At 33.2% G+C, this 26,725-nt stretch overlaps 2 protein-coding genes across 3 annotated transcripts in view; both read right to left on the minus strand.

Annotated features, from left to right (window-relative positions):
* LOC145318855 (diacylglycerol O-acyltransferase 1-like) overlaps nucleotides 1–256 on the minus strand; it is a 26,241-nt gene extending 25,985 nt beyond the window's left edge. For both annotated transcript variants that reach the window (XM_080160517.1, XM_080160515.1), the window contains exon 1: nucleotides 107–256. In XM_080160517.1, coding sequence (XP_080016643.1) covers nucleotides 107–243 — 137 coding nt within the window. In that variant the 5' untranslated portion in view covers nucleotides 244–256. The remainder of the gene's footprint in view (nucleotides 1–106) is intronic.
* Nucleotides 256–26,699, minus strand: Rcd1 (Reduction in Cnn dots 1). Its single transcript, XM_080160514.1, has 20 exons — nucleotides 26,581–26,699; nucleotides 25,820–26,024; nucleotides 25,363–25,523; nucleotides 24,356–24,432; nucleotides 23,673–23,762; nucleotides 22,878–23,066; nucleotides 22,691–22,768; nucleotides 22,155–22,235; nucleotides 19,502–19,622; nucleotides 18,645–18,715; nucleotides 18,016–18,114; nucleotides 17,577–17,682; nucleotides 10,851–10,990; nucleotides 10,561–10,735; nucleotides 10,004–10,108; nucleotides 6,095–6,226; nucleotides 5,597–5,819; nucleotides 5,029–5,180; nucleotides 3,404–4,258; nucleotides 256–3,133 (listed from the first exon to the last, which is right to left on the minus strand). Exons 1-20 carry the CDS (start codon nucleotides 26,648–26,650, stop codon nucleotides 2,409–2,411), a joined length of 3,855 nt encoding a protein of 1,284 aa, XP_080016640.1. The 5' UTR covers nucleotides 26,651–26,699; the 3' UTR covers nucleotides 256–2,408.
* Between the last annotated feature and the right edge of the window lie 26 nt (nucleotides 26,700–26,725).

Consider the following 26,725-nt stretch of genomic DNA (forward strand, 5'->3'; position numbering starts at 1 on the left):
TGAGCAGGAGATCTCGTGCAGAATATAGACCCCTGTACAATACCTTGAAATATGAAGGGGTTTATCCGCCCTGAGTCTGAATATCCTATCCCTGTACATACAATACCTTGGAATATGAAGGGGTTTATCCGCCCTGAGTCTGAATATCCTCTCCCGCCTGACCCGGGCCTCATCAACAGCAGAGGAGGATTGGGATCTAGCCCTCTCCATATCCAGAACATCTTTATTTACCATATCAACCATTTTATTGCATACCTGAAAAACAATACTAAAGGGGCTATGCACGAACGAGAGCAAGTGATTTTAAGCAAACCTGAACCTGAGTATATTTACCAAAAAAAAGTCTTATGTTCAATGGTGGAACGTGCTTGAAATCAATTGCTCTTGTTCATGCATTAGTTGTTAATAAATGCCTTAATAAATTGTTATGCCTTTGTTTTGAAAATAAAGCAACTTATTCCTTTATTTTCCTGAAAAATCTGGAATTGAATGCTATTATTACAGGCTCTCAGTCTTTTAGAAAATAGAATAGGTAGGTATATATATAAGAAACAGAAAAAATTGAGTAAATATTAAGAGCCAAAATATTTCATATAAAATAATATAAATATATTAATTTAGAAAACATTATTTTACTTTTTCTTAATTTCTAAATCACAGTTTACCAAATAGGTCAAATAAAGGTACTTGGATTTTTAAATGCTTTCCATTAGAATACCTAGGTAGTTAAATTATAAATATAGGGGGTGTAATTATCACTACCTTTGCCCCTTCCATTGTCATATTAAATTGGGATTCAGACGAATACTTAAGCACGTACCTTAATAAGGTATTTGATTTAAAATATCCCACCATCCTCAGTTCAATTAGTGCGGATTTTTATTTGCAGTATTCATTATGTTTGTGAAAGACCACTTTATTTCTTAGGATTTTTAAGTGTCATTTAATTTCAATATCAAATGTACTTTGGACAAATATTGCGAAAAAACACCCTTTAACTTTTTTGGTATTATAACTTGAAGAATGAAAAAATACAGGGGTGTATATTCTGCAGAAGATTAATTTTTTTCACCGGCTGCAAAATATTTTATTTTTTCCCAAGAAAGGGAAGAAATGTATCCAGCATTCTTAATTTTTATTCATTTCTTCCCCTACACATATTTTTCTAGTTATTTTCCCTAAGGATGGGGTAAAAAAGGGAAAATTTGTTTTGAGAATATTTTTTCCCTCTCACATATCCCACCCTCTTTAAGTATGAGATCCCGTGCAGAATATAACCCCTGAAAAAAATATTAAATTAATCTAAAGTTATATAATTTTCACTTTTCCTCTCATTTTCTCTATATTCCTCCTTAGTGATTATCTGCCTTTCTTTCTTAATCAACTTTTTATCGTCTTTAAAGTCTTCTCGGTCTAAATTCGCCAAATTTTCACTTTTTACATTACATGTTCTAGATTTCTTTGCTACATTTCTTTCTTTTTCAGCAAACAATCTTTTTAGACTCGCAAGTTCTTGTTCTTTAGCTGACATTTCTTTGGATAACTTTTCGTTTAAGCCACCCTCATGATTTCTCCGACAATCCAATTCTTTTTTTAACATATCTTGATATGTTCGCTGGAGGTTAGCTTTGGTTCTTCTTAGATCTTCAAGCTCAGCTCTACTTTTATTTGCAATTGATGTTGCATTATCTTTGGGTATAACAACATCCACTTTTCTCTCCTATTTCAAATACTTTTATTTCATCCTTGTGTAATAGAAACAGGATGTCTGTGCTAAAGGATCTTGCTAACCACTGAACCGATATGGTTCTCCAGGGAAGGTTATAGCTCTTTCGGGGGGAGGGTACCACAACCCTCGCGAGAGAAATCTCCCCCTAAAAATATCATATCAGAAAAGTTAAAAACAATAACTCTAGGTATATTTTTTTTATCAAAATGTGCATCAAAGTAGATATTTTAAGTATTAAAATTCCTGTTCGTTGTCATACTTGGTTTGATTATTAACCCTCTTGATATGATCTTTGCCCCGCAAGTGATTTTGATAAGTCTCATAAGATGCAACAGATATTCTGCAAATATGACATGCGAACTCCCTGTGTAACATTATTATTTAAATCTGAAAACAAACATTCAGGTTTTACAAACAAAAAAATATACAATAAATATAGGTAATATTTTAATTTTGAATGCCAAAACATATTATTATATGATCATAGAAATGCTTTTTTAAGACTACAAAAGTTGATAAAACATAATTCATACATGATTAGATTTGAAAGATATTCTACAAACATTTTATAAGATAGGAAAACTATTTAAAATATTTTCAAACATATTACGAAAAAAATAATATTAATTCAGTATCAACATTTAATTTGAACTTAGATTCATCAGCCCTGATTTGTTGTTTATTTAGAAACAGGATTTGACAAGCTGGCTAAGATCTTGGCAACATCTTGAATTTCACTGATATCATCCTTAGAGTTTTCATCAGCTGTTAAAGTTTCACTTGATGTATTAAGCTGGGCTGTGGCAGCACTGTCCGTCTGAATTGAATCACTGGTGGCATATGCCACATGCTGGTCAACCTGTGAACTACCCGAGGAGGATTGGGACTGCGCTGCCGCGTTAGTGGGTGGTAATGACTGGAATGATATGGTATTTGGTGGCATTTGGTTTGATGAAAAAGTCTGCATCCGATTGCCACTGGACGCAACTGTTTGTCCTAATGCCTGTTGTTTAACCTTCATGATAGTAGTTTGCATAGGCTGAGCAGGTGCTGTATACGAAGACATGGCGGTATTTGATTTTGAGGAGAGAGAGCTTTGAATCTTGGCGAAGCTTGGAAGTCTTACATTTGACTGACATGTGCTTGATAAATTAGTTGAAGATCCTTGAACAACCCTTGTATTATCTACTACTGGCATATAACTTGAGGCTTGAGATTGGTTAGGTGCTGGTTGTGTATGACTTGTGGTAGTAAATGATGGCCTGGCAGAAACAGGCACTCCAGTATTTGTAACTTGTGAAGAAAATTGAGGTTGCTGGTCACCACCGGGTCCTGGTAAATCCTGACCAGCCATTAGTACGGTTGGATGTCCGCTTATGTTCTTGTCCACTGCTTGTTGTGTATCTAGACCAAATAGAAAGTTTGAACAAATTCCACAGGAAAATAAGAATAGTTTTCAAGAAAACTGATGCTTTTTCAAAATGAAAACTAGAGGCTACAGTAGCACAGACATTTGAATGACTTAATGCGTCCGTTTATAGTGTCCTAAATTAATCAGGCTCGCTTAATTTTTTTTCTAACACAGGCACAAAACTTTAAATGATGGAAAAAGTAGAAACTACATGATTTTAAAAAAAAAGGACAAAGAAAAGTAAAAATTAAAAAAACAATTACCTGGAACAAATACAGGCTGAGATTTCTTGGCAACATATTGAAAGACTTTGGTACTGCCGCCTGCGGCTTGTGTTTGACTATTATTCAATTGTGTCTGTGGCAGCTGTGAGGAAGGAATAGGTGTTGTAAACCTTCCAGGCGGTAGGACAGGAACATTGGATGCTGTTGGTGTCCGCGGGTTGCCTCCAACATATCCAACAGACTGTCCCCGCCCACCAGAAGCTGGCATCGACGGGCGCCCATCATGGAATCTTGTTGCTCCTCCCCTTCCACCCCGCATTTGAACACCACGGCCAGAAACGAATGCGCCAGCGTTGCCAGGTGTCGTGGCAACTGTTTGATGCATTACATTGCTGCTGGCTGCTTGTACATTCACAGGACCTGCTGTTTGCTGCTGAAGTTGACTTATTGGCACAGGCAGGGTTATGGAAATTGTTGATATACCTGTTGTTGGTCCTTGGGGACGTGGATATCTACCTCCGGCTGTGCTAGGCGTCACCCCAACCATTGATGGTCGCTGGCTGATAGTTGTACTTCTAATGAAAGGTGTCGGCTTTGGGGGTTGTGTAGTTGTTGCCATTCTAATTGTATTACGCGGCATGTGCACTGTTGAAGATGTCTGCGACACCATTGGCTGATATTTTCCACCAATAGATGTCTGTAACATAGCAGGGCTGGAAGCTAGTGGCGGCTGATCAAACAGGCCAGATACATTGGGCTTAAAAGAAGTGTCCGGGACAATAGGCAGCCGTATTTGGGGTGGAGGCACAATAGATCCTTGACCAAGCAGTGTTGATTGGGGCAGAGGGGTGGATATGGATAATAGCCCGGGAGGAAATTGGGTGCCACCAAATCCTAAAATGTTCAAGTTATTTTAGATATATTTGATCTAGAACGAGAAAAGAAGATTTTTTATTAAACTAAGTAGGTATTCTTTTAATTTACTTTAATTTTAAAAATATTTGACTTAGGAAACCAACTATATGGTTTTTACACCATTTTTTCATTGAAAAATCAATAGGTAAACCTCGCACATATTTCAAGTAAGGGGGAGGTCATTTTCTAGTAAATTCCGTAAAGGTGTGTGTGTTATAAGGCCTAAAAATAGTAGTAGAACGATAAGGTGCTCTATATATTTGTATTCCCTATTGAATAGAACAATAGGGAGCACCTTATCGTTCTACTACTATTTTTAGGCCTTAAAACACACACACCTTTACACACTTTTACGGAATTTACTAGAAAATGACCTCCCCCTTATAAAAACAAAAGCATAATTGTACACAAAAACAATTAATAAATTCTATCATCCAGGAAAACTGTAGTGGCTGTGTAGGATTAGATATTGTATTTTTGTTAAGTCACGTGACCGTCAGATAGACATAACCTTGCTCTAGTTTAGCTGCGCCATGATGTTTCGAGAATTTTTTCACGTATTTCCTGTAAAATTGTGTGTAACCATTGTTCAAATGTGCTTATTAAGTCAAACTGTTCTTAATTATGCCCATTTCATATAATACATTTTGTCATAATTAAAAACGGTTTGACTTAATAAGCATAGTTGAATAAACGGTTACACACAACTTCATGGAAAATTCACCAAAGAAAATGACCCCCTTAGTTACCTTGACTAGTTCCAGATTTGAACTGGACAGTCATATTATTGGCAGATATTCCCTGGGGGGTGGACAAGCCCCCAAGGGGTGCTGCAGTGCTTCCAGAATCAGTGGTACCCAACATACCTGCGGGTAATGACACCCGCGAATTTAGGGATATACCTGTCATCATTTTATGTTTTTTTTTCTCTCTTCAAATTAAGTGAAAATAATGGTGGTATTTTGATGTAATAATCCTATATAAAATTAACAACATGTAAGGCTGCCCGAAGGATCTTGCTAACCGCTGAACCAATATGATTTTCCATTACAATGCATTTTCTCATAGGTCCAGAGAGGGTTTGTGACTATTTTGAGGGATGGTACTGTTACCCAACCTTAATAAATCGCAGCTAGAAAAATGATCCATCCCCACTAATTTTCTTTTTTAAAACTTAAATTGAAATATAATTGGGCAATGGTTGACTATCCCAGAGTTCTGTAGAGGCGTAGCCGCAAGTCAAATAATAAAAGCTCTATTTTTCAAGAAATCATAACTCTCGAAATTAATACCTACCATCAATTAAAACATAAAATCCCTGAAGTAATTTTATTATTGTAAACCGGTCCAGTTCCAGGTATAGCTCCAGATCCAGATACAGTTCCAGAATATTGACTTGAATCCTGTGCACCACCAGTGACAGCAGTCATTTCTGTTTGCTGTGGCTGCGCATTCTTCGGCTTCCTTGGCTTTTTAGGTCGGGGCTGGGTCGTTCTTGGCACTTTCTCTTTAGGTTGCCGTTTTGCTGAAGGCGGAGCTACTAACAAAAAATAATTATAATTTAAATCTAACAATTATTTGTTAAAATTTTTTTCTACCTACTATTTTTCGTATTATGGCTCTTGACGGTTTTTTTATTGTTTTATAAATGTTTTAAATACCTATCCTGTCTTTGATTCACGAAACAAATGTTTTTGGATCATGGAAAGAAAATGAAGAAGCGGGGCTAGGAATAAGAGAAAATCTACTAGGTATATAAAAACGATGAAAATCGATACTTAGTTTTCTTTCCATGATCCATTTTCAACAACCTACCTGCTGTCTGTCCATCAACCGAAAGTGTTGAACTGTTTCGTTTTCTTGATTTGGGCAACTTCTTGGGTGTGACATTAGCGCTGCTAAATCCACTTTCAGGATTTCGCGGTGACGAGGCACCAGAATTCTCACCTGAATAATAAAAAAACCTAATTTATGAAGTATTGAACAATTAATGCTTTATTTCAAGTATCCTTGTACAAAATAACAGGATGTCTATGTGTGTCTGTCTATAGCGTTGGATCTAAGGGGGGGGGGGGGAGTTTTGCCACTTTCGCGTAATCCGTGATTATTAGGCTAGGTATTGATGTGAGACTATAGGTTATTTGGGATAAAAGTTTACTTTTGGGTAGTATTTCACGTATATTTAATCATTTTTTGGATAGGTCTCCAGGTTCAGGTGCTGCAGGCTGGAAGGTGGTTTCTGGACAGGTAAAAAAAATTTAAAATTTTTGTTTGAAGAGTTAGAGATCAAATTATTAAACAAATAAGCATCTTTATGGATGTTATTGACATATCAGAAGAAAAAATTAAAATCGGCCTCCAGGTTCAGGTGCTGCAGGCCTCCAGGTCCACTCTGGACAGGTAAAAAATCAAGTTTTTTATTTGAAGAGTTAGAGGTCAACTTATAAAACAGAATATGCATATTTTTTAATATTATTGACATATTTGAAGAAAAAATTAAAATCGGCCTCCAGGTTCAGGTGCTGCTGGCCTCCAGGTCAACTCTGGACAGGTAAAAAACCAAATTTTTTATTTGAGGAATTAGAGGTCAACTTATAAAACAGAATATGCATCTTTTTTGATATTATTGACATATTTGAAGAAAACATTAAAATCGGCCTCCAGGTTCAGGTGCTGCAGGCCTCCAGGTCCACTCTGGACAGGTAAAAAAATCATTTTTTTTATTTGAAGAGTTAGAGGTCAATTTTTAAAACAGAATATGTATATTTTTTTATAATATTGACATTTTTAAAGAAAAAATTCAAATCGGCCTCCAGGTCCACTCTAGACAGGTAAAAAACCAAGTTTTTTATTTGAAGAGTTAGAGGTTAACTTATAAAACAGAATATGTATATTTTTTGATATAATTGACATATTTGAAGAAAAAATTTAAATCGGCCTCCAGGTTCAGGTGCTGCAGGCCTCGGGGTCCACTCTGGAAAGGTAAAAAATCAATTTTTTATTTGAAGAGTTAGAGGTCAACTTATAAAACAGAATATGCATCTTTTTTGATATTATTGACATTTTTGAAGTAAACATAAAATCAGTCTCCAGGTTCAGGTGCTGCAGGCCTCCAGGTCCACTCTGGACATGTAAAAAATCGAATTTTTTATTTGAAGAATTAGAGAACAAATTACAAAACAGAAAATTCAACTTTTTTGATGTTATTGACATATTTGAAGAAAAAATTAAAATCGGCCTCCAGGTTCAGGTGCTGCAGGCCTCTAGGTCCACTCTGGAAAGGTAAAAAATCAAATTTTTTATTTGAAGAGTTAGAGGTCAACTTGTACAACAGAATATGCATCTTTTTTGATATTATTGACATTTTTGAAGTAAACATAAAATAAGTCTCCAGGTTCAGGTGCTGCAGGCCTCCAGGTCCACTCTGGACATGTAAAAAATCAAATTTTTTATTTGAAGAGTTAGAGGACAACTTACAAAACAGAAAATTCAACTTTTTTGATGTTATTGACATATTTGAAGAAAAAATTAAAATCGGCCTCCAGGTTCAGGTGCTGCAGGCCTCTAGGTCCACTCTGGAAAGGTAAAAAATCTAAAAATTTTATTTGAAGAGTAAGAGGTCAACTTATAAAACAGAATATGCTTCTTTTTTTTATTACTGACATTTTTGAAGAAAAAATTAAAATCGGACTCCATGTTCAAATCCTGCAGGCCTCAAAAATTACCTTTCTGGATATTTATCTGGCCAACGGCCAACAGCGGTCACTGGGATTCATCAAAAAGTTTCAATGAAATTAAAAACTACCAGGTTTAAATAAATATAGAATAGAAAAATGGTAGGGGGGAAATCAAATAAATAGGAAATATACCTGAAAATAGCCTCTAAAGTTCACATGGAAGCCTGCAGCACCTGAACCTGGATGCTGATTTTAATTTTTTTCTTCAAATATACAAATAACATCTAAAAAGATGCTAATGTTGTTATAAAAACTGACCTCTAACTCTTTAAATAAGAAATTCCAATTTTTTACCTGTCCAGAGTGGACCTGAACCTGGAGGTCGATTTTAATCCTTTCTTTAAATATGTTAATAACATCCAAAAAAATGTATATTCAGTTTTATAAGTTGACCTTTAACTCTTTAAATAAAAAATTTGATTTTTTACCTGTCCAGAGTGGACCTAGAGGCCTGAAGCACCTGAATCTGGAGGCAGGTATGAATTTTTTCTTCAGATATGTCAAATAATATATTCTGTTTTAAAAGTTGACCTCTAACTCTTCAAATAAAAAATTAGATTTTTTTACCTGTCCAGAGTTGACCTGGAGGCCTGCAGCACCGGAACCTGGAGGCCTGCAGCACGTGAACCTGGAGGCCAATTTTAAATTTTTTTTCAAATATGTCAATAATATAACAAAATGCATATTCTGTTTTATAAGTTGACCTCTAACTCTTCAAATAATTTTTTTATTTTTTTACCTGTCGAGAGTTGACCTGGAGGCCTGCAGCACCGGAACCTGGAGGCCGATTTTAATTTTTTCTTCAAATATGTCAATAATTTAAAAAATGAAAATATATATATTCTGTTTTATAAGTTGACCTCTAACTCTTCAAATAAAAAATTAGATTTTTTACCTGTCCAGAGTGGACCTGGAGGCCTGCAGCACCTGAACCTGGAGGCCGATTTTAATTTTTTCTTCAAATATGTCAATAATATAAAAAAATATACATATTTTGTTTTTTAAGTTAACCTCTAACTCTTCAAATAAAAAACTTGGTTTTTTACCTGTCCAGAGTGGACCTGGAGGCCTGCAGCACCGGAACCTGGAGGCCGATTTTAATTTTTTCTTTAAAAATGTCAATATTATAAAAAAATATACATATTCTGTTGTACAAGTTGACCTCTAACTCTTCAAATAAAAAAAATGATTTTTATACCTGTCCAGAGTGGACCTGGAGGCCTGCAGCACCTGAACCTGGAGGCTGATTTTAATGTTTTCTTCAAATATGTCAATAATATCAAAAAAGATGCATATTCTGTTTATAAGTTGACCTCTAATTCCTCAAATAAAAAATTTGTTTTTTTACCTGTCCAGAGTTGACCTGGAGGCCTGCAGCACCTGAACCTGGAGGCCGATTTTAATTTTTTCTTCAAATATGTCAATAATATTAAAAAATATGCATATTCTGTTTTATAAGTTAACCTCTAACTCTTCAAATAAAAAACTTGATTTTTTACCTGTCCAGAGTGGACCTGGAGGCCTGCAGCACCTGAACCTGGAGGCCGATTTTAATTTTTTCTTCTGATATGTCAATAATATCCATAAAGATGCATATTTTGTTTAATAATTTGATCTCTAATTCTTCAAACAAAAATTTTAAATTTTGTTTACCTGTCCAGAAACCACCTTCCAGCCTGCAGTACCTGAACCTGGAGACCTATCCAGAGAAGGTTTATAACTATGTTAGGGAAGTATCTACATCTTCCCAAAAAAAACCGCCCCTGGAATAAAATACACCTCCCCAAAAAAATATATTTAAACAAAGAATAAATTGTATCTGGTAGGTCAACTTACCCCTACCCCCTCCTTTCCCTCAAGTCCCCCTAGAGTAGCCGCTAGTAACTTCTAACTAAAAATGTTATTTTTTACTTGTAGAAACTTTGGAAGTCAAAAAAGACTTTAAGAAAAACCTTTCTGATAATATAAACATTAAACCTTTATCTACCTGAAGCAAACTTTCTATTGAAAGAAGAATTCAGATGTTTTCTTGGTGACTCACTTCCAGAGATATTAATCTTCAACTGGTGGTTGTGACTCGATCTGCTGGCTCCTTAATATATATGCATATATGTATATATTACTAGCGGCTACGCCCCATTTAATGATGGAGTGGGTTCGACCCTTCACTTTACAATTTAGTTTACAATTTATTTAGTTAGAAAAAGTGAAGAAAAACGATCTGGTGATGGTATTTTTCCAGATGGTATTTCTCTTGGGAGATGGAGAACGATGTACCCATACCCAAAATATTTATAAATCTTTCAAGGAGATATAAAAAGCTTCACTGAGAAGAACCATATCTGTACAGCAATGTTCGTCACAAACCCAAAGATACAAAGACAGTAGACAGACACCCTGGAGAAATGCAGACAACCCCAATCCCCCCCCCCCCCCACTACTAACATGATGAATTATAAGCTCTAAAGGGTTAAATATTCATACAAATGAAATTTAATATTACGCTAAACAATGTCCTATCACTACAATCCTGACAATTTTTACCTGTATTGGTCAGAATTCCAACAAGGAAAGTTCTAATCTCCTCCATGAGGTTCCTGTCGACCATGGTTTGTGTAATCCCCTCCAGCCTCTTCTTTCTCTTGCTGACCCTCAGGTGGCTGTCAGCTGACCCCACAACTATCAACCCCGTCTCTACAGTGATCCTCTCACGGAAGTCCTTTAGTAAAAGTTTATGAAGTTCAACTCTAAAATACTAACATACTATTATCTACCTATTATCTAGATGCTAGGGACGTAGCCGCTAGTTACAGTACAAATTTAAGATTATTTACCTCAATATCATCACTACAGGCATCTGTGGCTTTGTCCCCAATAACGAACAAGGTCGGGGTTTTCAGCTCCAACAACGGATCCCCTACCTCTCCACGTTTACCAGACAGGGTTGTACTAGGAAATCCAAGACAAACAAGACCTAGACAATATGACACTGCGAATTTTAAAAGAAAAAAAGTTGACCCTTAAAATTCCACCTTGAAGTGATACTTTTCTAATAGTTTATAGTCCACTAAGTCGTAAGCGGTAAAAATTAAAATCCATTAAGTCCCTTCTAACGAGATATTGGCAACTTTTTGCACACATTTTCGCAAACGGCAATTATTTCCTTTATTTGGAGTTTTGGTTAATAACATTTTCATAAAAGTTTACAGTAATAATCATTTAAGATCCATTGTTGAGAAGAAATGACTGAAAAAGTGTGTTTCTATGCAAAATAAGCTTAAAATCTAATGATTTTAAAAATTAGCGATTTAATAGTAAAAAAAAAATATTTTTAACTTTTTGATAGCCTGAATATGTTTAATTTAGTTTTTTTTATATAATCTATTCTTTAAAAAGACAGGCATATTCTTTCAGAATTGAAAAAAATTTAAAAAATTAAAAATTGGAATTAATCAAAATTAATCTATAGCCTTTAAAAAATACTTTTGATATTTTTAACCTATATAATCAATAAAATCAATGGAAAATAAAATATTTTTATAAAACAAACTTTTGGAAAAGGTTTAAGATAACTTCATAAAAGTAGCATTTAAAGTGTTCACGAAGCTGGAATTAAGTTGATATATGTCACTGATTAATGTTTTTTAAGATTACTTTTTTGAGAATTAAGTCTTAAATACTTCCCATTTAAAAATAAATCAAACTTTAAAAAAACGAATTTATTCCCTTGAAAACATCGTTGTATTTTGTGTTTTATTATACATATCTAAAAACCTATCAAAATCGAAAATTAACAATCATAACAAGTTGAAGTTTACTTGCAAATTTATAGTAAAATAAAAGCTTTTGTTACATACCGTATTAAACTAACCAAAAAATGTTGAAATTGTTATCTACGGATAGATTTAAAATTTTCTTCCGATGGTCACAGAAATAAAGCCATATATGGTAATGAATACCACTGATAATGGTACCTGGATTTTCATTTTTTCCTTTATTTAAAAATTTATATGAATATCTAATTCTACATATCTACATGGCTTTAGATATGTGACGTTAAAAAACATTTAAAATCAGTTAATTGCTTTGTATATGTATGATAAAATGTAATATAACCATTGAACAGGATACATACAGGCAATTGATAATATTATAATCGAAACTATAAAATTAAGCTATTCTCGGGACCATCAATAATGTATCATCTTAATTAACGCCTATCTCAAAAAATGCTTATCTCAGAAAATGCTTTTCTAAAAACAAAGCATTGTTTTATATTTAGCAATCAATATATTAATAAGAATATATTTTGATATCATTAATATGACTTAATTATATTCATTTTGTATAAAGACACATTCATTTATTAAAAATTGTTAAGATAAAGTCCAAGCTTTTTAGCTCTAACTAGTGGCTACGCCCCTAGAGGCCTCTAATGGTACTTTAAATGTTTTTTTTATATTTAAAATATGTCTATGTTGCGTTTGACATTTATGTTTCATTGAATGCTCTTTGTTAAATCAAGAAACATAATTTTTTTGTTTTCTTGTGATCTCTCTTAGGAAGGTGGTGGTACCCTCCCCCAAAATAGTTACAAATCTTTCCGGGACCTATGAGAATCTACCATGTTAAGAAGAACCTGATTGCAGCGAGATCCTTTGGCACAAATATACAGACACACAAACATCCTGTTACTAATAAAATAACAGGATGTTTGTCTGTGTGTTTGTACTCTCTTTTGGAATCATACTGCAGAGCTACAAATACGAATAGGCCCCCACATAATTGGGGGATTTTAAAGTTTTATTATCAATTGAGAAAGTTTTTACAGATATTAAGGTTTTATTTTTTGGGGGGTAAAATTCTTGCTTAGATTATATTTAATTAATTAACTAAAATTTATAGAAGATATTTAAAAGAAACAAACTTTAAAATGTGAATTAATTAAAGGTTTTGCTGTAAGTGTTTTCTAAGATAGGCGTTTTTTGAGTACAGACAGGTTGAATTAAACACACACACACACATACACACAGACAGAGTACGGACACCACAGAACTTGATTGTATTAAAGTTTATTCTTCAAAACATGGAATAGGACAAAGAGCACACAAATTCTATTCTTTTAATAAATTTATATATAAATATGTTGTATATGGATGTACAATAATTAAAGCAAGGCTTTATTTTAATACTAAACAAAATTACGTAAAGATGGTTCCTGAGATATTAAATCAAGTCAGTTTATAAAATAACATGTCTTTTCAGTTATGGGAATACAATTATTTACTTATTATAGTTATTGAAATTGTCCTATATTGGTCCAAACTTATAACTTAAAATACACTGAAGGGACTGCAACTTTTACAATATTCAAAAATGTTTGGTTTCTATATTTCAACTTAACAAAATTTGTTGGTACCATTTGTACAATGACAGGTAAGAGAGGGGACGAAGAAAGAAAGAGGGAAATACAAACGGCTATAAGTTGGGTTTATAAACAAAATCTGTATGATTATAAATCAATAAATTAATAAACTTGTTTAACCAAGTTGTCGAGATTTTACATAATATCACCAGGGACGTCCTAGGGGGTGGAGGATAAAGGGGTAGGCATCCCCAAAATTTTTAATTTTTACCCCCCTTAAAATAATAAAAGCTTAGACGTCACTAACTCTATGACATAAAGATTTCTCCCCCCAAAATGAACTTTGTGATGCTGTAGGCATCTCAGAAATTGTAATTTTTAATTCTTCCCCTCCCTGTGTTCCCTTCTGTGTGAATGAAACAGTGATATTACTGGATAAAAATTAATTAAAATCAACTTATATATTATCCAAATTTTATTTAATTGACGACCTTTTTGTTTTAAATCCCCAACTCTGTTGAATGAAACAGACAACTACTTAAAATAATGGGCCCTGAATGTTTATTTTATATGGATTTTTCATTTAAATAATGTTTAGTTGAAACTTATGTATATTGATTGTAGGAATATGAATTTAAGGCTTTAAAAGAAATTAAATAAAAAACAAAATTTGGATATCTAGGGTTTAAATATAGGCAGGTATTTAGAAAAATTTGACTCTTTTCCGATAATTGGGAGAAAAAAAAGATTGCTTTTGTTTATGGAAAACCTTTAGTAAGACTGCTAATTTTTTTGCTAGATATGTATAGCAAATGATATTTGTTTATTCTTTTTGCCCAATTTTATTCTTAAATCATGTATTTTCTGAAGATTTCAACAATTTTTCATATGTTAGTGTACCTGCATAGATATATCAATATTTGGTAACTGATTTTACGAAATTAACGCAGGTTTTATATTTAATTGTAAACCAAGTTTGAACATTTATTTCAAAAGAGGTGTGGTACAACAAAATTTTTGTAGTATAAATTTCATTGTTTTTATGTGTAAGCAAAGAAAAGGGTGATTTTTCCTTAGTCTTATAAGTGCACAGATTGTTGTGGTATTTTTGTGAGAAGTGGATCTCGGCATTCTTAATTAATTTATTTCTACCTTTATGGAATTTTTAAGGCATTATTCAATGAAAATTACTTAAAACATAAGAAAAAAAAAATAAAAATGCAATTTGAAAAATTAGCTTCGCGATCACTTTAAGTAGAATATTTTTCTTGTCTTTTAAAAAAATGCAAATTAAACATAGTTAACGACTATTTAATTAGCAAGAATGGTAATAAAATATTTCAATAACTGCTTAAACCTTTTTGTGGCCATGTTATTTACTTAAACAGAAATTCTATTTTGTCAGAATTATAAAAATAATGAAGTATTTTCAAAAAAGCTTGCAAAATAAACGTAATTTTATCAAACTTCCTCACAGTTTATAGAGGGTATTGTTGTAAAATGTTAATTATCAAAATAAAATCTTCAATTTACAACGTTTAAAACACCTAAAAGTAAATTCTAAGCAAAATTAGATTTATTTCCTAGATTTAGAGTAGCTGCGCTACTTAAAAAAACATCTAGTATTAAAACCAATCAGCTGATCAAATTGCTATAGACATTATTTGTTGGGTTGTTATTAACTGAAACATTTATTTTCTTTTTATTTCTAAAACGATGCTTGCCATGCTAAAAACGCTACGCCCCCAGCAATCATTATGGGCACTAGAATTTAATCCCCTCTATTTTTTAATTTAAGTTTTACAAAAAAAAACAAGGACCACATCTGTTCAGCGGATAACGAGTTCCTTTGCTAGAGACAGATATACATACATCCCGTTATTTCCATATAAGGACTAGTGGCTACGTACCCTTAAATCCTCTAGGGACACTTGGGGATAGGAAGGGGAGGGAGGGGGGGGGGGTGGAGAGTCGCAACTACACTTAAGATCATAGTTTTTCAAAAAGCTTTAATGTAAAGAAAAACCATATCTGTCTAGCAGTTAGCGAGATCCTTTGAGACAAATAGATAAATAGACATCATGTTACTGTTATATAAGGATAAAAATCAAAGACACCCAAGCTTTTTTGGGATTCAAATTAAAAAAAGAGTTATGCGACAGGTTTGTGGGTATGATGCACGGAGTATCAAAATGCAGTTTCACACTAACTTGAAACTTATATTGTGGGATCAGAACAAAAATTTTAGTATTATTTTTTTATGAACATTCTTCTTATTAATATTTTTGACAAACTGAATTTGTGATATATTTTTATTCATGAAAGTACCCCCTTGCAAAAATTCCAGAACAAACTAACATGCTAAAATTTATTGGGTTATACTTTGATCATTGTCAAAATAAAACATTTATGACAACAACCATTAGTAGCAAAGCACAAAAAATCTTGTAATGGTCAAATGCACAAACTGAGAGCAGATGTTAAGTTTTCTTAACAAGTACAAATGAGAGGAGAGAATATGTAATATGTCTTTTGAAGCATGACCAACAGACAGACAAAAAGGCATTGTAAAGAAAATGTCAAAAGAATCTTCACTGAATATTTCAGCTGTCTCCAACAAGACCTAAGAAAATTACATTTTCCCCTTAGTGTTACGGACTAACTAACACACAGAAAAAGTGAATTATAGAGTAGCTTCACCACTAAAGATTTGATTCTGAATAGTATTAGCTCAAACACCCCCTCACTCCTAAACAAAGCAGCTTCACATTCCTGAAATCTAATATGAATTATCATAAACATTAACAGTCCTTTTAAAGAAGATTGTAATTATAGAGTAGCAGCACTTAACTACTTAACTATAATTAAAGAAGAAAGTTATTTATAGATACAAATTTATTTAAATATGCTCTGATGAAAATTCAATTGTAGCTCTCAGTAGAAAATAAAATATTAATAAAAAATAAAATAAAGGCAGCCGTTAGTAATATTTAAGTAAAAAAGGACCTAAAAACAAAGGTTGTTAAATAAAAGGATGAAGAAAGCGAAAATTTACTTTGACTCACTTATAGTCGGAAATTTATTATCAAACAGGGGACATACACAGAAATTTTAAGACCTCTAGCTCTAATAGTGGCTCAGATAATAAGGGAGGGGGCGTTGAACACCACCCCCTCACCCCCGACCGATAAAGATGCGGCAAGGGGCCCGACTGTTAAGAATTAAGTAAATTATACAATATGACATTTAGTCAAATTTCAAACAAATATTTTTTCATTAATTCATTTATAAAAATCAATATTATAAATATGAACTCACAAAGAGACGTTGTATGTTATCATAATACATTTAGTCTGCTATGTAAAACAAAACAAATTTTTTTCTTCTTTCATTGCAGGGATGATTCTGGTACAAAAAAAAACAAAAAAAATAAATTATTTTTAATTTAATTTGATATTACCGTACAATATTTTTTTATATACATAATTTAAGAAATATATTCATAACATCTTCACCTGTCATAAAGACGACATATAAAATTAACATCCTGATAAGGATATTAAAGTTTATGTTAAAAATTTTCAAATTAATTTTATGCTTAAGAAGGAACGAGAAGGAATTGAATCTCAACATTAACTTGTTATTTTGCTTGTATATTTATCATATTTGTTTACAGTTTATTGGTAAAGTTTGGTAATACTTTATTTCGAGTCTATCATGCAGTGATGAATTCATTAAAAAATTAACCAAAAAAAACAATAATGAAAAACCTTAACTTACCCAACTTCATCTAACCTAACTTTTGATTTTGTACTACCAGTACAGTACTATTATATCTTATAAATATCAGGTATTTTGAATAGATTCATGCTTATTTATTCCATTTTTACTGCTATTTGTCTAATTGAATCAAATACCACCCTCCCCCCGTAACCACCCAAAAAATCCCCCCAAATTTTTTTTCCTTTTCTTTTTAAATCCAAAATAAAAATTGAGTTGTGGAATTCAAATTCCCCCTCAAGTAGCCCTAGAGGCAGCTTATACCAACAACGAAATTAATTCGACAAAAAACATAAAACTAATACTTTAATGCCAGCTATTTATTAGATTTATATTGCCTGTTGGCTATACCTTATTCCTGCCCTAGAGGCTTCTAGGAGCGTAGCCGCTAATTAATAATAAAGTATCTCCTAACCTGCAACTTTCTCAATGGTGGCAACATGAGTGATTATGCTGGCGCCAGGACCCCAGCCCATCAGGATAATCGGACGGTCAGCGTGGCTAACCTTGGTTTCTCTCACCTATATTAGTTTATATTAGAGAAACAAGGACATTTATGCCCTTGAGGAGCAAAGCAAGAACATTTAACATAAAACAAGGATAAAAACATCCTTAATAAAGTTAAGTCAGCAAGGCAGACGAAAGAGAAAATATACCTAATAAGATATGCTATTGCTAATTGTCCATAACACTTTTTAACAGCTATTTATTACAACTGCATGATAATTTGATGTACGTACGATTATATCCTAAACATATATTGTAAATAAGTGAATAAACCGTAAACTGTTGAAATGTACCGACAGATGTGCAGGAATAACAAAATTTTAAAGTAGCGTCGCTAATAATTTTACCTTTGTAAGGGTAGATGTAACCATTTGTTGTAAATATTGATTAACAGTAGTCTTGTATCCAGCCTCCCCTTGGGGTATTGGGATGTTTATCACAAACACCTAAAATAAAATAATTAGGTAAATCCTATAATATAAAGTAGTAAGGTTTATTTTGTCTGTAGCTTGAGATTTTGATTGCTGAACCGACTGAGCTCTCCATTTCACGGAAGCTTGATGTAGGTCTTGGGATAGTTTAAGGTTATTTTATTTTATAGGTTTAAGTCGTGGGATGATTCTAGGCTATTTTTTCCTCTTTCTCTACTTATTTCAATACAAAACCCCTAGACTTTAGGGGGTGCATCCGCTAGTAAAATAATAAGCTAATAAGCATAACAATAAAAATTAAACAAATATATATGAAATAAAAGCAACAAGTTACTTTAAGTCAGGTATAAATAGTTGAATTGCTTAGTATAAAGCTAAAATTCGGGAAATTGTATCATCCAAAAATTACATTGCTCGTGCAACTGGAATGGATCATATCGACACTGAAAGAAAACCAAAATATTTCTCCTTTTTAAAACTCCTTTAAAGTTGAACAGATTAGTTAGTCTTACAGTCCATCTAAAATAACAAATCTATTGGCTTACCTTTCCCAAACAACCAAGTTGATTATTCCAAAGCCTCATTCGTTTGGGGATTAATTGTGTGTCTCCAGGCCCTAAGAAATATATACTAAGTGGTAAAGTATTTTCGGTCTGAAGCTAAAGATATAAAAAAGATTCTAAAGCGAATGAGTTGTAAAAAGGAAGCTTTGTAAATGTCTTGGGGGTGGTTTTAGACTATTTTCCTGACGTCCCCCAACCACCACTAGGGGCTAGGGGTGAAGCAACTAGTTATGTTATAAAGGTATTTAAATTTCTCCTTGACATTTACAATTGGGATGAGAAAAAAAATCCATCATAACTAAAGGGGCGTCATTTTTAAAGATAAAATCAAGCAACTAACTTCTTTCATTTATTTAAAGGGCGATTGTTGTTTTGATTAGTGCTATCCAGTACTAAATGTAACCTAACCTTACCTGAACTAAAGTAATAAATAAACAAACTGAAAAATAATCTCTTTCTAAAACCAAAAATTTTATGGTCGACAAGGCACTTTAAGGGTAAGTCCAGTGAAAAGAACAGAACTCTCCAGAAAAGTATTCAGTGTTAGAGGAGCTAAATTATGGAATTATCTTCCTGTTCATTTGAAAAAGGACGTGACTTTATCTACATTCAAGAAAAGAATTGATGGTCATATTCATACTTTGGCCTAGTTATTCAGACCTCTTACTATGACCCTACTTGGGTTCTTAAGAATATACAAACAATAAACAAAAACCTACCCAAATTTAAATAATATTTCTTCAACCTTTACTTGTCTTTCAGGCAAATCTGTAATGCCTAAAAAAACACCTGCCCCATCCATTCTAAACAGTCAATCCAAACTATATTTAGATCTTTACCTGGAGGTGCTACAATGATTACAGGATTTCCAGGTAGCTGTTCCAACTTGGATTTTGTGATTGATTTAGCTGCAGGATCCCAGGGTCTCCTCAACAACAGGGCTAGTCCGTCTGCAACAATCTGTAACAATAAAATATTACTTAATAAACTGTGTTTATAACTTTCAGGTGCTTTCCCACAAAGTTCCTGTCATGCAATGACCCCCTCCCCTCCCTTCTTCATTAAATAATTTTAAAAACTGGGGGGGGGGGGGGGGGGGGAATATTTTTTATGCCTAACCAATGCAAAGGCCCTAATATTGAGGTAACCAATATAAAACTACTCCTATCCCATTATTTTCAAATTTGTTTCAAATTAAGCGAAAGAGGGAAGGGGGTTATGGCAGGGAGTAAGGAAGGGGACAATGGGCAATTAATTCAATTTAAGAGTTTTCAAAGAATGTCCATGAAATTCACACTAATCCATAAAATTTGGAGGAAATTGTAAAGAGTTTCTTCATTAAAGAAGGTGTATTAACTTTTTAGCTTTTTATTTAAGATAGCTAGCCGGTGCTTTTAGTAAGTAGTAGATGTAAAATTTTTCATAGAATTTAGATATGTAGTCGTTTTTTTTGTAGACCTCATATTTTTTAAGTAATTTAAGTTTTTTAAAAAAATAATTAAGTCGGTTTTAAGGTACTAAAACGCAACAAAATAAAAGAAGAAAATGGCCAGTATGAACAAAAATAGTAAGATCTTTAATTTGACACCTTACTTTTAAAATTCTGTTGAGTAATTATTGAAAAAATCTATTTTTTTAACCTCGGTTTAATAAAAACATTAAACCTTAATATTTTCTCAAACAGACATAAAAACATGGGTTCATATATACCTTTAGAATCAGAAAAATATTACGAATCCATTCTAAGCAAAATTGAAAAAAAGTAAAAACTTGAAAAAATAAAAATGGCCTAAAATATTATATTTTTACAGGCAGCACTTAATTGTAACTATTAAACTAGCCAATCAAAAATCTCTAAAATTGACGAATCAAGAAGCTTCTTCTCAAAACTTAACCAATACAATTGACAAAAAAAGGATAATGTTCAAACAATATATACAATAGATACTACAATAAAAATAGTGATACTTACATAACATGTAAAGAATGAAAAATTATGAACAAGTATGCTTCAGTCTGTTTATAAACTTCAAAAAAATGCAGTTAAAAATGCGCAGCATTATTGTTTCTTGTGTTTAAAAAATATCTGTTACAGTGTATGTACATTTGTTTAGGTTTTGTTCAGGTTTTGTTCAAGTGAACCCTTTAAAGCCGAAAATTATGATTCTTAAAATAAACTTATTTTTTTTATTATAGTTTTATAAAACTTTTTCAATTTTGCTTAGAATAGATTCGTAATATTTTTCTGATTCTAAAAGTATATCAGGGGTGTATATTCTGCACAAGATTTTTTTTTTTCCCCTGCTACAAAATTTTTTATTTTTTTTCCCCCCTAGATTTTTCTTAAAAAGTAGGGGGGGGGGAATAGAAAAATATTTAAAGAACTCTATATTTTATTTATTTTATCCCTCCTACCACACATTTTTTTAGTTTTTTTAACCAAGGAGGGGGGCAAAATGGAAAAAAAATGTTTTCAGTTTTCTTAATTTTTACATTTTTTTCCCTCCAACCACTTATTTTTTATTCCCCCCCCCCCCTGAGCTGGCGATCCCGTGCAGAATATACACCCCTGAAGTATATATGAACCCATATTTTTTATGTCTGTTTGAGAAAATATTTAGGTTTAAAATATTTATTAAACCGAGGTTAAAAAAATAGATTTTTTCAATAATTACTCAACAGAATTTTAAAAGTAAGGTGTCAAATTAAAGATCTTACTATTTTTGTTCATACTGGCCATTTTCTTCTTTTATTTTGTTGCGTTTTAGTACCTTAAAACCGACTTAATCATTTTTTTAAAAAACTTAAATTACTTAAAAAATAAGAGGTCTACAAAAAAACCGATTACATATCTGAATTCTATGAAAATTTTTACATCTACTACTTACTAAAAGCACCGGCTAGCTATCTTAAATAAAAAGCAAAAAAGTTAATACACCTTCTTTAGAAAATTATAAACTAAGAAAAAAGTCATGCAAAGCGAAATCACATCTTGTTTTTGATGAAATATATTGAGGTTTTATGGTGCGATTTTTATATTAGAAGATTAATGGACCCAGCCAACTGCTGGCTGGATGGGCAAAAATATGAACCAATACGCCAGCCTGCCTCTTTTTATCCAGTTTATTTCCCTTGTCCTATGCCCCCACCTCCCTTTTCCTATCGTGTGCTTTAAAAAAGGGAGATGGGAGGAGAGGGGAGTGAAATAGAGTATGAGAGTGTCAGGGGGGCCGTGTATTCTCAACTCTCTGTCTGCTAGATTCAAAACTAACACAACGAGTAGCGGCATTTTAGCCAGAAACTGCTAAATTCTTGCACATTCCCTTTAAGCCAGTACCCAAAGTCTGAGACTACTAAAAATTTAATATTCGATCCATTGTCCCCTCCCTTACTCCCTGCGGTTATGGTGTTTGTTCAACTAGGTACTTTGGGGGAAAACGCCCATTTTTTAAATAAACTATACAAACCTTTTTAATAAATTTAAATCTAAACCTGTTGTATTTTATCATCAGAATGTCGTAGGAACGGAGCCAATACTTTGTCCATCAATTTAGGAACTTTGCTTCTCAGAGTCTAAAATGTAATATTGGGCATTAGTTATCGTATTATAGTCAGCTTTTCGCGGATGTTAATATAAAAATTTAAAGATTAATGCCAGTTTTTGGCCGGAGGCCTTGGCCAACAAAACTGGTACCTATTGACTTTTAGATTTTATTTTATAATTCTTGCAAAATTGTCTATAATACGATAGGATACAGATTTTTCAGATTAGACCCGTATCTACGTAATAAGAAATGAGTCAATAGATGACTATTTTTAAAGATTTATTGGGTTTGAAGAAAAAAAAAACTTTTTAAAAAAATCATAATGTCTGAAAACAGCTTGACTCAGCTTTATAAAAAATATTGTTACACTTAAAAGTATTATTACTATTATTTTATTAAGGTTGCCTCAGGACATGTAAAACATAAAAAGCTTTTAACTCTTGCACGAGTAAGAGACTATATTAAAGAGGATTAAAGTTATACCTGGATGATGTCAAGCCAAGCGGCCAAATAAGCTTTCGGTAGATATTCTGTAAATACTGTGTGCAACCATTGAACAACCTAAATTGCAAAATAAGTTTCTGAACCTATGACTAAAATTATGTTATGTATTTTTAAAAATATTTTTTTTTATATTTTAAAATACAGATTCAAAGCCAAAGTATCCTACCTTAATATCCCATAGAGTGGGAAAAGATGACAATATCAGTCTGGTTCTTTTAGCAGATTTATCCACACAGATTCTACGCAGGATAGGTTCATTGTCCCGTCCCTCCAGAGCCAGCCTGGCCAACCTGTCCTGGTGCAGGACGCGGATCATCCGTCCGTACAGCACCTTCTGCTGGTGTGTCCAGCCCTCCTAAAAAAGACCACACGATTTAAGTCTTGAGAATTAATGCAGGGATCTAGGGCTGGGACAATGGATTGAATATTCAATATTTTAGTTGTCTTAGGCTTAAGGGACTCATTTAAAGTGTTTGTGAATGATTCCGCAGGTTTTGAAAGACTTTTGGGACCAATTTTAAATGGAATTATGGAATTATTGACAACCGGTGCAGTAGGGGTGTTGGTATTTAGGGGTTGAAACCAAAAGAAAAGTAAATCATAATTTCTTATCTCATCCCCCGCACGCCAGTTATATCATTTAGTTGAAGACTGAGACTAGTGCGTCTAATATGTTTAACAAGCCATTTGATTAAACGATATAAAATTAGCAAAATCGTGTTTCTGCATCTATAACTGATTTGATTTGTTGGAACTTTTTCTTATAGGTGCAGGGAAGGTTTATAACTATTTTGGGGGAGAATATCTCCACCTTTTCGAAAGAAATCACCCCCAGAAAAAAAGGTAAAGGGTCGACTTCTCCCACCCCTATTCCTTCAAATGTCCCTAGAGGCCTCTAGGGGGCGAACCCCCTAGTTTGAATATAAAATATTTTACTTTGCGACTTAAAAAAATATGTTACCTTTGGAATAGTTTCTTCAAAGCTGTGAGCGTTGTCATCTTCAAATTCAGGATTAGCAAAGCTTACGAACTTTTCACATTCAGTCATCATCTTTAACAAAATGAAATATAAAAACACTAACATAAAAAAACACAAACCAGGGATCTAAAGGGATAAGACAATGACCAATAAATTGTTTTTCAGTGTTCACCCCCCCCCCCCCCCCCAATTATGACACAAAATTACCCCTTCTACAGATTACAATTTTTGGTTGAAACTTTTGACGCAAATCTTAATTGACTAACAAATAATAATTCAAGAATAGTCCCCAAAGTAATGAAGCCAACGTATAAGAAAAATTTATTATAAAACTTTAGGGACTAGTGTAATAAACTACCCGCCCCTTTCTCCCTGAATACAAACACACACTCTCACACATTGTATATAATGTAAATGGAATCATGGATTTATAAATAAAATTATTCAAACCAGAAACCTAAGTAAATTTGATTAGAAAACTAAGCATTACGTAAATACATATGTGCATTACGAGTGAGAGAGATTAAGCTTCATAGAACAAACTTTGTGTATCCTTTTTTTTTGCATAGTTTTTTGGTTATTATAGCAGTTAGCACACATTTTATTATTATCTCTTCCCTTAGCCCCCCCCCCTCCCCATCTTTTTAAGACTATTGTTTACTTACCCTTCTAGCATATTGAGGATCATACTGTGGAACAGGTTTCACAACTTCTTCATCAACATTTATATAATCTTCATCGTCTATAATAACAAGATTTTTGGATCATACGGGGAGGGGAGTGGGTTTAAGAGATCTCGTAATCAAAGAGACAAGAGCACTAAAAAGTCAGGAGAAGGCAAATAATTCAAATAAAATTTCAATTAACACTATGAAGTCTTCACCAAATGATAACAAAATCCAAAGTAAAGCAAACATTATCAAATGCTTTGATTAGGTACTAGGTATAAGTCAGAAATTGAAATCATAGCATTACAAAAATTAAATATCTAAAGCGCTGTACCTATCAATTCATGACATTGAAAGTAAAAGTAGGGAATGTACCGGTTTATGACAGGCGCAACTTATTGTCACGCCATTTCACACTAAGGTCGTGCAATCAAAGAGTTTGGTTTTTGATGGATGTTTTGACATTTTAGAAGACTGATAAGTAAAGTTCTTGGCTTAATTTTTCCCCAAATGTTTAACTTGACGTTTCAGTATATTGGACAACAGCATTACCCATGACAGGTAATATAATAATAAGGGGCGCTGTGGCTCAATGGTAACACACTGAACTACGGTGGTGAGAGTTCGAGTTCAATTCCCTGTGTGTTGACTCGAATTTCTCATTAGCAATAATAATCACGCAACTTCCCCTGGTTGTGTTAGAAGGGGATTATTGGGTAAGTTTGGATACTCAATAGTCACGTACATAATATCAGTACTACCCTTATCCCAAGCTCCTCTGAGGAGAGCGTCATTCATTACGATGACTTAAATTGGGACACCTGCGAGGGTGAGGTAATAATGAGTAGCTCTCATGAGACAGCGGGTCATAATGTGCTTGAACGTGGAGCTTGATAGCCCTAGTGGCTAGACAAAAGTGTCTCAGCCTACTCCTGACTACTTAGGCCCAAACCCTAAGAAACTATGGCTAATCAATCAATCAACAGGTAATATAATACTCATACCTGTCAGATTCAGTGTTTCCTGCTTGGATGCACTGAGCAGAATACTCCTGGTGGGCAAGGTGGTACTTGTGTCTGGCCTCCAGGCCTTCGCGTAGCTATGGTCCATCTGTACCAAGTTCACCAACCTCTCCTCAAGGCTCAATTGTGGAGGTTGATGAGTCCTAGGAAAACAGATGATTATTAAGCAATGTAAAGGACTATTACATAGAAGCTTAGCAATAACAAACTAATACCTATTCAGTGAAAGTTTTTCAAGATTAAAAAAATTCATAAAAGAGTTATATTATTTTTAGCTTATCCAGAAGTTATAATCTTATCAAATGTAATATCGTCTATCTAGAGAAAAATAGCATTATGATGCATTAAAAAAAAAATAATATACCTACCTAATTTAATAAAAAAAAGTACCTAGATTTTATAAAAACAATAAGACCCTTGAATAAAATAAAAAAGGTACCTAACAGAATAATCTGGCTGGTGATTATTGAAGAAAGGTGCTCCCATATTTCTATTGTTGGTAAATCCTTGCTGGTTACCAGAACCTGGACCAGAAATCAACCTACCGCCTCCTGCAGGCAAGCCAGCCATTGTGTTATTCATACTTGAGCTATGTCCTGTATAGGTGGATGCTTGACTAGTATAAGGCTGCTGCCGGTATGGTACTAAAAAAATATTTGGTTGGTATTCTTGGATCTTATGGAATAAGACGATGTACATACATCTTAAACGATGGCAAAGTTACTCCCTTTGCAGATTAAAATAATTAGATAAGAAGTTTGGACAGACAGAACTAGACTGTAGCACTAGACAACCATTTAAACTTAAGTATTTATTTTGTTAAATGTAAGACTCCGCGTTTTGGTACAGTTATATTTATCATATCAAATGTAATTTAACTAGGTATTTACCTAATTCTTACTTTTCTTTCGAAAAAAAAAAATATTCTCCATACATAATTATTAGTATCAATAAATATCTGCTACAGCAACGAGGTAATTAAGTTCTATGCAAGTTTGAAAAATAAGTTAAGGTTACAGATTACATTAAATTCGAAGAATGCTTTATTCTCCTTTAAGAAACAGTAGGCTAATATTTGGCATTGCGAAAAAAAAGCACTATATCAACAATAAGATTACCTTTTGATTCCAGGAGACTGGAACCAGCAACATTTTAACAAGCATAAATGCCTGCTTCCTTTCATCAAACAAAATAAATTACCTTTCGGTTCCATGTGACTGGAATCCAGCAACATTTTAATGAGACCTTCGTCTCGTTCATCTTGCGCCATTATTAATCTTTTATCTAACCAAAATATGGTTCATTTTTTATCTGTAAATTTTTCAAAAATGTTGTAGTAGTTACT

The sequence above is a fragment of the Acartia tonsa genome, chromosome 5 (genome assembly GCF_053477335.1).
Source record: "Acartia tonsa isolate MP-2025a chromosome 5, ASM5347733v1, whole genome shotgun sequence".
Classification (NCBI taxonomy): Eukaryota; Metazoa; Arthropoda; class Copepoda; order Calanoida; family Acartiidae; genus Acartia; species Acartia tonsa.